Source organism: Aythya ferina (genome assembly GCF_964211825.1).
Source record: "Aythya ferina genome assembly, chromosome: 6".
Classification (NCBI taxonomy): Eukaryota; Metazoa; Chordata; class Aves; order Anseriformes; family Anatidae; genus Aythya; species Aythya ferina.
In genome coordinates, this window is record NC_140303.1 from 31,624,658 (window position 1) to 31,639,973 (window position 15,316).

The following is a 15,316-nucleotide window of genomic DNA, read 5'->3' on the forward strand; positions in this document are numbered from 1 at the left end:
CCACCCCAAAACCCTTTCTTCATGCACAAGGTCCTAATTTGTTATGCTTTTGCTTAGTCCTCATATTTTCCCATTGTGTTTCCCAAGTCCCCTGAAGAGAGCCATGAAACTGGTACTTCCCTGCTGCTGAACTCACTTGTGTCGAGCGTCTACAGCATCAGAATCATAGCCCCATGGCCCGAACCTACCTGTATTACACGTTTCATGTGTTTGTTAGTTCTGTTCATACTGTTTACCCTTTTCCACCTCTTCAGGGGCTTTGTTACTTCTCCAGTCCCAGTGCTAGTCACTAGAATGACCCCTGGGACCTACTAACAGAGCTGCCCCGCAGGGCTGTGCGCAACAGCAGCAGGTTTCTAGCAGAGCCCAGCGCCAGCTGCTTCAGAAGAGAAGCAAGAAGGTAAAATTGGTTGTGGCAAGATACTTAACTCCTGCTATAATCTTGGCAACACGGTCCCAGACCATTGAAAGCACGTAGGACATTCAAAGCAGTGTCCAGCTCCAACGTTAAAGCAGCCTGTTAAAATGCTGAGCACAGGACAATGCAGATGTGTTCCTGCATGAGGTAAAGGTAAAAGCTGAGTAAATGAAGTTTCACACCTCTCAGAGGATGTTTGTAAGTATAGCCTCCAGCTGCATAGCCTGGGAAAAGGTGAGGTTAAACAACTTCATCTTTTTTCTTACCAGATTAACTTTACCGTGAGGGTGGGCAGACGGTGACACAGGCTTCCCAGTGAGGGTAATGTCCCGGCACTGCCAGTGGTCAGCAGGCACCTGGATAATGCTCCCAGTAACACGCTTCTGGTGAGAAAGTGGTCAGGCAGTTAGACTTGGGGATCTTTGAAAACCCCTGCCAACTATCCTGTTCTGTCCTGTCCTATCCTAAACTGCAGAAACTTTTCAGGTGCTTCAAAGCACTTCTGATATTAGCAGGTAAGTACAAGAAAATAACTGAAACACTTGTGCAACTTCAAAGGAAAAAGACCAGGAAATGATACCTCAGAAATGAGAACAAATACATGCCGATGAAGCCAGCTAGCATCAAAGCCACTTCTTTTGGCACACCACATAAGGAACGGCAATCACTGCTCATCCAGTTAACTGAGATGTCCTGATCTAGCCGGGCACCCAAAGGTAACACTTTCTGTATTGATTTTCTTCAGTAGATGTCTGCACCAGTTGTTTCCTAACTATGGCATAACAAGTGCCCAGCTATGCTGAGTGAAGGTGGACTTCTCAAAAAAGCTGAGGTAGCTCAGGACGAATCACCTGAACCTCAGCACTGCCCAGCGTGCCATTTCACTTGGTGATCACAAGCTGCACACTAAAGCCTACCCAAACTCAGAGCTGCAAATTAATCCCTGAAAGTGACGATGAATCTGAGCAGAGGCTTTGAGTTTGCCTTGCAGTTCAGCAGAGAAGGAAGCTCCCAACAGCTCTCACAGCAAGGATTACAGCAGCTGCAGTCTTGAGCCCCAAGCCGTGCATTGCATATGCCAGGTAGGGACATGGTACATGTTGAATACCTCCCTTGTTAGATAATGGAAATTGGTCACGTTCCCTTTGTAGTTAAAAGCTACATATATTTTTTTGAACTCAGAAATCACCAAGTTCGCATCCTGCACTGCTTTAGTCCGCTTGCAGCTTTGTAGGGAAGCCGTAACCGAGCACGCTGCCTCTGCAGCCACAGAGGCAGGGAAGCACCGGGGCTGCTCCCAGGGGTGTCCCCGGGCTGCATTTCTGCAGCCGCCCCATCCAGGACTTGCAAGGCGGGGAGTGCTTTTCGCTGTGCTCACGGCACCCTTCGCTTCTCTCAGGCTGCTGCTGCGGGGGGAGTAGTGCCACCGCGCGGTGCTGTGGCCGCACACACCGCCCGTACCCGTAACTGCAGGAGGAAGCCGGGGCACTTCGGGGCTGTTCCCTGCCTGGTGCTGCAGGCTGGGGCCAGCACGGCTGCTGTTCCGGCAGTGAGAGAGGAGACCCCAACATCACCTGCACGCCCAGAAGTGGCCCCACCGCCAGGGAGAGCAGGTGCAGGAAGGCTGTGATACATTTTATACCAAGCCTTTACAGAAGGGCTACGATGTTTAAAGTCTGGTTCACCAGTAACAAGCACACATGGCCATTTGTCAGCCAATGCTCTTGCCCCCAACTGGTATTTTTCAGAAGTCACATCTCAGTGACACGGGCCTTACAGGACTGGGCCTCACGGGACCATCACCCTTCACCTCAGCATGCTGGAAGGAGTAAAGGAGCCATCGAGCACAGCCCTGGGCAGGTCCCATTGCCTCCTGCCTGCTCTGGAAGGGGGAAATCAAAGCCAAGAGGGGGCTTCAGAGCTCTGCTGCACTGATCTTATCGCGAACACCAGCCGTCACTTGCTGGAACAGCAAAACCTTGCTCCATGGTACAATTTCTTTAAGAGATGCTGCTACCATTCCAGCATCTGTGTCTGGCACACTTTGCTCTGAGAGCTGTGCACAAAGCGATGCCTCCGCTCCCCCAGGCTGAGGGCTCCAGTAAAGCGAGACTTCACACCCAGAGCCTGCTCCGTGCAAACATCCCTAAGTTTTTGGCAACAAAGATTTACTGTGAGGAGTTCAGTGAAATGCAACCCCCCGATTGGTACAGTAATAAAACGTGCAAGTCCTGACAAGCACAACCATAAATTAGGAGCATCATTAGGCAGTCAGCTGGCCTGCTGCATGCTGAAGTGGAAAGTAGCAGCGTGAGGGAAGCCTTCCAGTGACTGCTTCGTGCTGCTTGCAGAAATGTTTCCATCTATGGGCTCTCTACCAGCTGGAGTTTGACTGAAACCAGTCTAAATGTGCAAGAGTTAAAGCACTTAGTATTTAATCTCCCCCAATGATCTTCTTTCCAATACAGCTGCACAACACGTGTGGTTTTTATTCCAAGTTCGAGCATTCATACATTTTTTTTCTGTTACGTGACTGCAGCACATCTGACTGTAGCTGCCTGCCGTCTTACAGATGCCTCCTTACAATGTCAGAGCTGAACAACAAGTAGGGAAACGAAGCAATGCCTCGTTCCAGCCAGCAAAAAGACCTGCAGCTGGATAGCCACAACCAAGGCACAAGCCTTCTCCCAGCTTGCAGGCGTTTCACGTTCTTGCTTCAGCCTGACATCTTGATTAATGCTATTGATTACTAGTGGTGTGTGTCATTAATCAGAATAGGAAAAAAGGGGGGAAAAAAAAACAAGCCCAAGGTGATAGTCACAGCTTTCTGTACTGTTCTAACTTTCAACTACTCAGTTGTGTGACCAGATTAAAAAAAAAAGTCCAAAACATACAAACTTGGAAAAAGGTAGAAAAAGGAAGTGATTGTAGCCAAGTAAGCAGTTGCTTCCCTCCAGTGTAGTTTCAAAAAGTATGAAGCAATTGTCTTACAAATGGGCGTTTCTATAACATAAACGGCTCCTGTTCCTGCTCTTCATTTTTTACTCCTCTCCTCCCCCCCTCCCTAATCATTTTACTACCCAATACAGTATGTGCTCCCCTCTTAGCCTCTTCTATTAGGCCTGGATGGCTCCACTGAAACCTCTCAGTGCTCCTAAACTGACTGTTTAGCATAAGAATTTCTCTTTGCAGACATGTATATTGCATGTCTTTTCTGACACATCAGCTCATAACCTCCCAGGCATTTTATTACAGCACCTATCAAGTGCCCAGGGGGCACAACCCAGTCCCTGATGACACAAGTGACGTCTCACACAGTCCTGGCACTTCCCAGGAGGTTGCTGCAGCACCTACCTGCTGCTCTCCAGCAGCAACTCCAGCCCGGCCGTGGGAGGGATGCGAACTGCAGCGATGCAGGCGCCTGGTCCGAAGTTTCCTGCTTGATCTCTTGTTCCACATGTGAGCGTTTCTTAAGCAGCACAAGCTCTTTGCTTTTGAACTTGGATTTTGATAGACAACACTCCGTAAGGCCATGCTAGCACAACACAGCTTTTCTCTTTGAATGGCATGATGTACCTACCACGTGAGTACTGTATGGCAGTGTCTCACCGTGCAATTCCCAAATCTTCCTTTTGTGCTTGAAATTTCTAGGAAACAGAATTCCTAACTAGTGCAGTGTAGACCTGTCCTCCTGAAATGAAGCTTGATTTTATGCCTTTTTTAATCCAATGTAGATTTAAACAAACCCAAACCAGATGATTACTTGCCTGTTCTGATCACCAGGACGTGGGTCAGTGGGACAGCTCAGGCGATGGCTGGCTTTGCAAGGGGTGGGCCAGCAGCAGCAGCAGAATTGCAGGACAGGCCACACAGATGCCATACAGAAATAGGCAGCTCGTGGGCTCCCCATTTAGGCACAAATCAATCATAAATCCAAATCACACAAGAAAAAAGTTTATTGAAAAATAAAGTTCTCCCTAGTTTTTTTTCTACAACAGTGAAAACAAAGCATTTTTCTATGCCATTAAAGTACAGACATTTACTTTTCTAAAAAAAAAATAAAATAATCCCATCCTACTGAACCCCAGTAACTTGACAGTATGCGAACCACTGTGTTCTGTTCTTTTGGAATCAAACTGCTTGAACAAAATATAGTGGAACACAAGCATTTAAATACAACAAAGAATCAAGATTTTAGGAGAGATTCAGACCAAACACACGTGGTACCAGCCAGCTCACAGACACCTAAAAACTCTCACTGATTCCAAATTACTACCTGAAAAAAGCAGCTTTTTATTTTTACAGATTCAGTAAGTTTTTGTTTTGTTTTCTCCCATTTATGGTGCTATGGGGATTAGTCAGGATTTTACAGCCTTTGCCCATGGAGAGACTCCTCCAGGGGATGATCAGAGCAGAGCCCAGAGAGCTGCCCCACGTTACCCTCCAGAGGCTGACCTTCCAGTGGCCAGCCCAACAAGCTTCAGGAGACAAACCTCTCTAAGCTTAAACTAGTTTCATGAATATTGCCCTATTTTTGTCATTTCTCTCTTAGAATCTTCAGGGTAACCCTTCTCAAAAACATTTATTTTTCCCTTTGGTAAACACTGCCATTTCCTCCTCCTCTGCTGTACTTCTTTGTGAAAACCAAATAAACCCAGGGCTTCTTAAAAATGGTTTTCACTGTCATTGTAGCGCTACAGCCTTGTTAATGACCATAACAAATTAGTTGTGGGCATAACCCTATTAAAAAGAACTGCCTTCAGACAGCAGTTGATTAGATTAACTTGATTTATCGTGTACCTGTGTGATACCTTGAACTCCTTTGCAGCTGCTGGGATCGAGGCAGGCCGTGCCACCTGAGGGCTGGCTGGTGCCTGCAGGCACCTCAGTGCACTGTGATGCGGGCATCTTTCCCTGGTACAGGGAGGCAGCAGCGCGCTTCACCCTTGCTGAGAAACGTGGGGACAGCAGAATCCGTGATGCATCAGTTCTGCAAGCCCTCGTGCACCCTGAGGGATGCTGCTCCCATGCCTTTGATAAAGGGACACGGAGTCTCAGTGCAGGACGCACACCCAGTCCCCAGCAGAGCAAGGTGCTTCTGATTTGGTTACAGCTGAGCATGTTTTTAGCGCTGTGTGTGTGGGCCATGGGGTTATGACTCATTTTTATCAATACTTAAGGACCTGATTGATTTACCCATTTAATAAGCAGGTGGCTTAGTGCTGTTGCGAGGCCTGCTGAATCAAAAGCTACTACTGGTTTTCATTAGGTGGATATGTGAAGGATTACAAGATGCATTGACAATGGTTGCACTTTGTTTTTCCCTGGAAAAAGCCCACGAACAATGCCTCAAATCTGAGGTTCAGCCCCTGGTATCTTCAGCACATTCCTACAGTAAACATTTCACACTTGATACACGGAGCTTGCTGTTTACATGTTCCATTTAAATATAATATCTGGAAGTTACAAACTAACTTTAAAAAAAAACACACTATAGAGCTGTTTAAAAATGTGAAGATGAGCTAAGTCACTGCCCATAAAACAGGTTTTGATGTTACATTTACAGCAGTATTAAAGCACATCTAAAGAAACTGTATCTGTCCCAGGCCCCTTCAGCCTGAAGAGAAAACATACATGTGTCAGTGCATTGCTCTCCTTGACTTTACAGTGGTCCCTAAAACGATGGGACCAGAGAACTACAAATGGAAATCACAAGTTGTAAGTTGAAGGCATAGCAGCTGTAGAGCAAACATCACAAAGGAATAGCCATGCCAAAAAAGTTAGCACCCCTGGAAAAAAAAGACTGGAAAACTGGAAATGGAGAGCTAATACTCTCTTTAAAAACAGCAACAACAAAAAAAACAGCCTCCACTGCCCCCAGCACTTCAAAATGTAGGCTGGACAGACAGACAGCCAAGTTCTGCAGTGACACTCCTGAACAAGTAACACCAACCCAGCGGGCAATGGCAGGTGCCACAGCAGAGGCAGGACGGGTTGCTGATAATGTGTGCAGTGCAACCTGCGTCTGGTGTCCATGCTGTAGCACAGACTGCTTTATTAAAAAGGGAGAGCTGCTTTTTTTAATTTGTGGAGAAATTAAAGGAGGAGTTGCACTATCACTGAAGCCAGTGGGAGTCGTGAAGTTAATTAGACTTGGATGAGATTGCACCCAGCCTGATTCATCCCCTTTAATTTATTTTTCCTAGGAGCAAAATCTGGTCCTGAAATGTATCTTGAGCAAAATTTATACTTAAAAAAGCAATTTGAACTTTGTTTATGTTGAGAGCAGCAAACTTGTAAATCACCTTTATGACGCAGAGGGGCCACTCGCTTTTCAGAGGGGTGAGAGTCTTTCATTTAAAGGGTAAACCGAGGACCTCGAGTAGGATTTAATGGACAGCAAGAGCGTGACCAGGTAAGGAGAGAGGACACAGCTAACAACCTCATCTGCAGCTGCCCGACACTTTGAACAAGGCAGAATGCTGTCAATAAGCACGTTTTGAAGTCTGGTACAAGTGTTTGGGAGCGGAGCTGGACAGGGAACGCGCAGAATCCTGGCTCTGCCCACAAACAGGCCCGTTCTGCCGAGACCTGGGCAGCAGCTCTCAGGCAAAGTGTCCTTCTGACAGCAAAGCAGTAGCATTAAAAGGAAAATCATCTGCAGTAAGATGAACAGGCAGAGGTCCCTCTCCACTGAGACCTGTAAATTCAGGTGTCATAAAGGACTGTAGGAGTACCTGGCTCACCCCATGCATTTCCTCCTACAGACATCCCCATCTGCAAAAACGAGCTCCTCACCAACTTGAACACAGATCTTAGCTCTTCCTGTTGATCAAATCAGGTATGACTACCAGGTATTTTCTGTTAGCATTGTCTCCCTGGGGAATGTAACTGCTTTAGTCTGCTCTCTGGCCATTACACAGACATCTCATCCTAGCAGGAGCACGCCTGGCAAATTACAGGTATTCAGTAACGGGCATTTTGCTTGCAGAACCAACTTTTTGCAAGAATCATTAATATGTTACAGTTTCTTTTAACCCTTACCTTGTTTTTTTTTTTTTTTTTTTTTTTTTTAGAACCAATTTCCCTGCTGTGTAAAAACATTCAAAATTCATCCTACTAACAGGTATATGCTCATCAAGCACCACTTTTACCTGCAATTAGTGTTCCATTATACTTGTTCAGACAGTGTCCACATTCAAAACACCCATCCAAACCCCAAAGTTTAAAAAAAAAAGGCACATAAACATTAAATATTTGTAGGAGAAACAATCTGATATAAACAAACACAGAGCTGCAACTATAAAGTACAAAAAGAAACAAAGAAACTAAGCAAAAAATGCAAAAAGCAACTCTATTTATACATGTGCAAATCAACTTGCATATATGAAATAAATGAGGTTTATATTGGCATTTTTAAACAGTGTGTATTTACCAACTTCACCTTTCAAAGGCAAGCCATAATTTTATGTTAATTTTAATAAATATGTAAATGTTTCTCTCAAGTCTTCTAATCTCGTAGGAACAAGATCTTTTGAAAAAACTAGGTCACATACAAAAATACAAAATTTCAAAACAAAGAATGTCTTGATATGAGAGATATGTTTAAAAGCTTGTAAAATGTTTTTCTATGCAACTTTTGACATTTTTCCCCCATCAATCACTGGTCAATATATTCAAACGCAAGTCATGCAGAAACCTGATTTTGGAGTAAAAGAAGCCGTACACTCAGCTGTCCGACTGCAGCCAGTAGCACAGCCCCAGCTCGAATACCCTTAAGTGCAATACTCGGACTACATCTTTAGCCTTTAGTTAGGAAGGAAAATAGTTCTGGAATGTGGACAGAAGGCTGGCCTCCATCCTCAAACATGGATTTATTACACATTTTACTAAATCACTCAAACTTTTAAGTAGTCCCACGTGGATTTTCCAAGTGCCTGTCTGTGGGTGGATTCCCTTATGTACCAATGCATGAATTAATGCTGCTTGGGGACAGGGCAGTGCGGTATCAGCACTTCAAAGTTTATCCACTTACAGTTCTTGTATGACATCTTCCTTCTACAGAAATTTAGACTGAAGCTGTATTTCATGAAAGTAATATTTCTTCTGAAAATAGAGGTCCAGCTACTATGTTCAAAATGAATAATATGGGCCTATGAAATTACAGGCCTCGATTCTTTTTTCTTTACGATTAAAGACTCATTCTCCATAGGTTTCAGTGGAAACTGGATCAGGTCCAACTGATCACCAAGCCAGTTCAGATAGTCTGTCCCTGGCTGAAATGCAAGCGGCATTGGTGTTTGCTGTTTCATTTGTGCCAGAATGCAGTAATTCAGTTCAGTAGATTAGAAAGAAATAGTGCTACAGCATGTAAAAAAAACAACAACAAAAAACAGAGCTTATAATAGACTCTCCCTGCTGTGGTAAATGCAGACTTAACATTGAGCAAAGCACTAGACCAGAAAATCTTATAACAACAAAACCTTCCCCATCTATAAAACTTTAGAGGCAAAATAAAAAGCAGAATGCCAAGTGGGCCGCAGAGCGGTGGGCATCAAGCACATTGGTATTTACAGCAAGGAATTACACTACAGCCCGAGCGACGCGGTTCGCATTCGTAAGTGCACACACACACATCTTTGTTTCTGATGTGATTCTGTGATATGTCCTTCTGAATGAAATGCCTGCCTGAAGAACCTCGGGCTGAACTAAACGACCAATTCAGCCGTCGCCTGGACTTCCAGCACCAGGTAGAAGCACGGGCTTCCTTTAATACGCAGGATTTTCCAGTTGCACAAATACGCAGTTATGTGGGGAATATTTTATATAAATACAAAGCGAACTGTCACACCTGCTCAGAGGCATTTCTAATCCTCCTCCCCCAGCTTTGCGAGGGCATTAAAACAACTGCAGGCTACATTTGTGCTGACTGCAGCAAGTGCTGGGATATGCTAGCAGTAAGAATTTCAGACTAGTTTGCATTTGTTTTCTTTTCATACAAAATGTTTGCCTCCCCTTAAAGGACCCCACTGCGCTGGGTTTGGAAAACTACCCTAAAATACAGCAGATTTTATCATCGCAACCCAGTCAGGGGTACTGCTGCTGCTCAGCATCTCCCATGGATGCTTTGTGGATGCTCAGCAAGCTCAGGATTCAGGTCCTCTGTAGTCCACAGCAGTGCTACGGGCGGTACAGCGTGACACCCTCAGGAGTGCTGAGGCAAGAAACAAACTCGAGAAAGCGAACACTGCTGGCAGATTGAAACTTTCAGTTGGTACTTCTCTGTGCTTCTCAGAATTTATCCAAGATTACACGGCGTTTCCCTTGATTGGTCTTTGGTCAGGAGATATGTGAATGCTCACACAGATAATGAATGCCAGTTACAAGAAAAATCTGACCAGATGTTTCCAAAAAAGGAAAATTTGAAGTTTCTATGCTTTTCATTGGTGCTTTTCATGATTATCTGGTAATATTAACCTTTATGAAAAAGCCCTCATGCCAATGTGATTTTTTCCACTATGATGAGAGCATATCCGAATTTGGAACATGCAGATGATGGCTGCTTTCGAAACATACTGCCGAGTTGTTTCTCACTAACCTTAGCATATTGCTTCCTGACTACAAATGGTGCTGTCAGGCATGCCACCTTCTGCTGAAAATAACAAAAATCAGCTCTATGAAAGTAAGATTTAACCCGCTGTTTCAAATCAAACTCAAACTCTTGAATTGTTTTTTTTTTTTTTTTTTTTTTCTAATTTTGTAACTGGTGTGCCTGTTAAAAACTAAAGACCAAAAAGCAGCAGAAAACCCTCCCTCTAAAGAGAAAAATGATCAAAGAACCCCCAAGATTGATCAGTACTTTTCTTACCAGTTGTTTGTCTCCTCTTGTTCTTCAGAAAAAGTTTCTCTTTAAAAACCTAGCTAGTTATGACAACATTTTACATTTCTACCATACAATAATTATAGTTAGCTTAGTTTAACCTTTCTATGTCATTCAGCGACACTTGAACTACTGGAAGGCGCAACAAACTGAGGCTCTAACGATAATATTGCTCCAAAGATGCTGAATACTTTTTGCTTCACACAGAATTTCTAGTAGACAGACTACAACAGAAGCGTGGGCAAATTCCAAGGGTCGCTCTCTAAAAGGGACCAGTAAACTGGGACGAGTCCGTCCGTGACGCGGCAGCACGTTCTTGGGGCTGTTCCACCCCGGGGAACGCCGCCACCCGAGCCAGTCGTCGAGTCACCGAGATGTGTCACGCTCTGGCAACTGCCTGTTGGCTCACTCGTGATGCTCGCTGTTCAGGCTGCTGTGGTGCAGCAGCCGTGGTGCAGACAATACCTTGTTGAATACAAAGTTAAAAACAAACAAACAAACCAACCAACCAAAGAAATGGGCCCAGATAAGCCAATAACAGATAAAGAGCTATCTTGTGATTCCAAATTCTCGTGAAGTAAGCCACTTTACAGCCATTCGAGATAAAGCAGGCCCCAAAACAGTGCACCTATAATAAATTGTAGTCCTCCCTCCCCTGCACCCACCCCCCCAAGCACACTTTTTTCAGTTTTCTACTGGAATGATGCTGACATCCTTTAGCTAACCATGGTCGGGGATGTTCTAACTCATTAAAAAAAATAGAAAACACGTCACCCAAAGAACCAAGAAGGAAGTTTGATGGGTGTGGGAATTTTCTACAAACTATTCTGTGCAGTCATCTTCAAATCACTGTAGAACACGAAACTCATTTCTCTTCGCAAACAGATGAAGCAATTTGAAGAGTTACACAGCAAATGTTCTTATAGGAAAAAAAAGATCAGTTAGCTGTTTGTTATGAATCCTTCCTCTCTTAGTAGATAATTCTGCCCAGCAATGATAGCTCTGCCTGCAGCCAAAAACCTGGACAAAAGTGCAGGAAGTAATAAGTAGCTCCTCTCAAAACTACTTACATTTTGTCCTCAACTCAAAAGAAGCTCTTCTGCTGCTATAGGCAGTCTTTACAAAGCGCAACCTGTCCCTTAATATAGTCCCTGCACGGGCAGATTCTTCTATGGGTTGGGTGGGATCCAGCACAGCTGAACAGTAAGAGGTCACCTTGGAAAACGCAGTGCTTCCTTCTGCCATCAAAGGAGGGGACCAGAATGTCATTCACAGACTCGATGGTGAGACACTCGATGTTATGCCTAAAAAGTGAAGCACATGATCAAAATCAGTGGACTTTATGGGAATTGAGTACTAAACTCACTAAAAATAAAGTAAAATACCCTATTACAAACTAAATCAAGTACCTCTAGAACTGTGTTTTTTCAGGTACTATTCATTACGGCCAAAGCTGTGGAGCAGTGCACCTGCTCAGCCAGGGCTGCAGAGGGCCCCAGGTTTTACAAGTCCCTTCAAACACAATCACATTTCTGGCATCTGTGATGCTGCAGCACAAGCACCTTTGCTTAATGCAGGCAGCCCAATGTTGAAGGGCACTGTACCGAGCTTGCACGTAGGAGGTGGAGGAAGGAAGGCAAAGATGTAAATTTTTGGCTCTGCGCTCGTCTCGGGGCTGTATCCTCACTGCAAAAACACACGCTAGGTGAAACAGCTCGCAGCACAGCAGTAACTTCTGCCATCCACCCGCTGCTGTGAAGGACTGACTGCTGACCTCACAGGCTGCTGCTGCCAAAACCACAGTGCTTCTCCCCCCACCTGCCCTTCTCCTAGAACTCGTACACCAAGCATCGTATGTGGCAAAAAAACAGAGCAACATAGAGAGACCAAGTAAGGTATTTGTGCTTTTAAGTACTTACTTAAGCAGGGCTTTGTCCTTGTTAAGATGCTGGAAGAAGGAAGGCTCGCAGATGAGCTGGCTTTCCTGACAAACTTGCTTACAGGATTTTCCAGGATCAGCGATTTTCACTTGAAGGGCACTTAACGGGGGCCACATCACCTGCCCGTGACAGAAGTCCTGCAGCGACAGACAGTATCTTGTTATGATGCAGCCAGTCCCTTGGTAGCAATTTCCCCATTAGTTAAATAAGTGATTATTACCCCAAACACTCATTTTTCAGTTCATCTTGGTTGTACTAAAATTACTAAGAAACATAACAAAAAGAATTTTTAGCATGAGGGAATTGCCACCTCTGATTATTGGTTGAAATGAGGTAGGGTGGGGTCATGGCTCCCCAAGAACCTTCTTTCCACCTGTACATTGCTTCATTAATCATAAGAAATTGCAGATCCTCTCTTTAATTTCACAAATCCAACCCATTTTGGCTCTCTCAGTAGTACCACGAGGAAGTTGCAGAGGCCAGCTACCCCGCAGGTGGGAAATGCCTTAAGTGGGCCATGTGGCGACTGCTCTGGAAAGGGTCAGGGGACTCCCGGCGCTACTGAAGAAGCGGCCAGGGTTCAAAGAGTTCACTTGCCCTTCTGGGTGGAAGTGCTGCTGGAGGTGCTCTCCCAGCGATGAGAGAAGCTGGCTGAGAGTAACGCGTGCAGCCAAGCATCACATGCAGCAGAAAAGGGAAGGAAGAAACTACCTAACCACACCTGCCAGCAAAGACTAGTACAAGTTTTTTACAGTCTTGACATTTAAAGTGTGAAAAAGTAAAGATAAAAATTTAATTGGTGCCCTTATGTAACACTCCTTTATACTCAGCCAGCACTTTAGTATTTGGCAGCTCTCATCAAAAGGACATCAAAAGGTTTGGGCCCATTCCATGAGGGTTTGCTTTGCTTTCTCCTGACAAAACTAGGAACAGGTCCCAGACTGCGACCCAAGGCTTAGGAAGGCTGGGCTACTTGAAATTTTAATGGAGACAAGATCTCAAAACATCTACCAATTCTCAATATCAATTCTTTGATTTCTCTCCTCTGTTTAGATTTCCCATGCTGAAGCCGGAGGCTTTGGTAACCCTAGGTCTAACCATAAATTTAATATCCTAAATCATTTGTCAAGCATTTGATAGGACAGAGCAGATGTTCACAGTTAGACCGTATCAGTCCACATTTTATAAATACTATCCTCACAAACACTTTAATATAACCACAGTGAATGAACTACTGGTTTGTACAGCTGCTTTATCTGCACAGTAGCATTTTGGTGTACCAAAGTAGTATGATACACATCTATAGAATCTAAATATGTCTCAATTTATGCTTCAGGCATAAATTGAAAAGGAAAAAATTCTAATTTTTCCTGAAGTCACAGTGCAAATGAATTAATTTTTTAGTCATACACATTTACATTGGTAGGTGCCATTGATCTATTTGGTTTAGTGCATTCTATGGCAAAGGAATGAGCTTTCAGATTTGAAAGAAATGAGTAATTTTAGAGGACATTTGTGGCAGAATGATTTTAACAGCATCTACGGGAAGCAGGTTCACAACAGATGGTCAAAGGTATTTCTAATGAAGTTGTTTATGGAGGTTGTTGTGTTATTTGGACTTCGGTGCTCTGCTTATTCTGTACTTTTATAATCAACATTTAAATACTGGATGTAGGAGGAAATTCATCTGGGTTCCAAATCCAACCCAATACTGTAACACTGGATGGGATTGCCAGCTTATGCAGACAGAAGACAAAGTTATTCAGACAGGGAAACCACTTGTGAGGCTTCACCATTTGCTGGGGACTTCAGCTTTTAATATTTCTTGGCGAAAATGCCAAGCCTCCCATTTCTGGTCCGTAGCTCAGTGGGAAGGCTTCCCCAGCACACGCTGCCTGTAAGCACGTCTCAGGACATTGCCCCTGCAGGTAGCAGCACGCACACGGCTGTGCTGTAGCCGTGCTGCACTCGGCTGTCACCATCTGGTTTCCTGATCAACCACTGCAGGCAGCCCACGTGGTAACTTCACCCCAGTCTGGCTTGCCCCACAATCAGACACATGTAAGGGTTAAATAAAGAAAAGATGCTATGCAAAACCAGAGGTTTTAAGGTGAGGCACTTAGCCCACTAAGTAAGCTGCTGCTGACAAAGGAGGATGTTGTTCTGCCTGCCTCCAACCCCAAACTCTTAAAAAAAAAAAAAAAAAAAAAAGGTTTTAACTTTTTTTGTTTTGCTTCATCTGACATGGCAGGCACAACACTAAGTACATAGAGCTAGTAATGGTACTTGAGCATCCTGGTGGCTGTGAAATAACAACAGTTGTTGACAATTAGTCAAAGCAGTGAACAAAATGATACTGCTGTATTTATTTCTGAGGGCCTTGCACTAAAGGTCAGGGCTTAGTCCTCAGGAGAGGTGTAGAGGGGAAAGAAACAGTTTTGCCCAAAGATGCTCTCTCTACATTGACTCTATCTTTGTTGTATGGAGCTCCGTTTTATGGAGCTCCATTTCTCCCTTATTGACCAAAAATCTAATTTACAGCTAACTCAGAAGAATCAACAGCAGCAGAGGTATTTCTACAGGCTATGGCATCAGCACAGCAGCAAAAAACATCGAAGCGTTTATTGGCAGGAAGTTGGAAGTAGCTATGCTATGTTAACTGAACTTTTGATCTGACGCCATGTTATTCTTTACTACTGCCTGTAACACTGTCATCTTCAGAAATAAAGGTATGGGAGCCCATCCAGAGCTCCTGAAAGAAACTCCGGAAGTCAATTGGCATAACAGAGATATAGTTTATTCTTATCACTCTCCTGCAGCAGCCAGGACAAAAGGGAAAGTTGGCATTGGCAACAGATCTGGTTTTGGCAGGAGACCAAGCAAACACACCACAAAATTATCTTGATATTTATGTGACACTTCATGGTCCAGAGGTGCTTTGTGTGTACACACCAACAATGCCAGCTGTAAAAGTGGCCACGTACATGCTGAAAAATTACTTTGCCTGTCTGCTTCGATACAATACCAGAAGAAGGAAGGTTCTTTGTATAAATGTGTATATACGGTTATATAATAATT

General features: G+C 44.2%; 1 protein-coding gene across 3 annotated transcripts in view; it reads right to left on the reverse strand.

The window, feature by feature from the left end:
- Positions 1-4,356: 4,356 nt before the first annotated feature.
- Positions 4,357-15,316, reverse strand: part of MGAT5 (alpha-1,6-mannosylglycoprotein 6-beta-N-acetylglucosaminyltransferase) — a 116,112-nt gene continuing 105,152 nt past the window's right edge. For all 3 annotated transcript variants that reach the window (XM_084524261.1, XM_084524262.1, XM_084524263.1), the window contains 2 exons: positions 12,218-12,375; positions 4,357-11,602 (listed from right to left, as the gene is read on the reverse strand). In XM_084524261.1, coding sequence (XP_084380387.1) covers positions 11,404-11,602; positions 12,218-12,375 — 357 coding nt within the window. In that variant the 3' untranslated portion in view covers positions 4,357-11,403. The remainder of the gene's footprint in view (positions 11,603-12,217; positions 12,376-15,316) is intronic.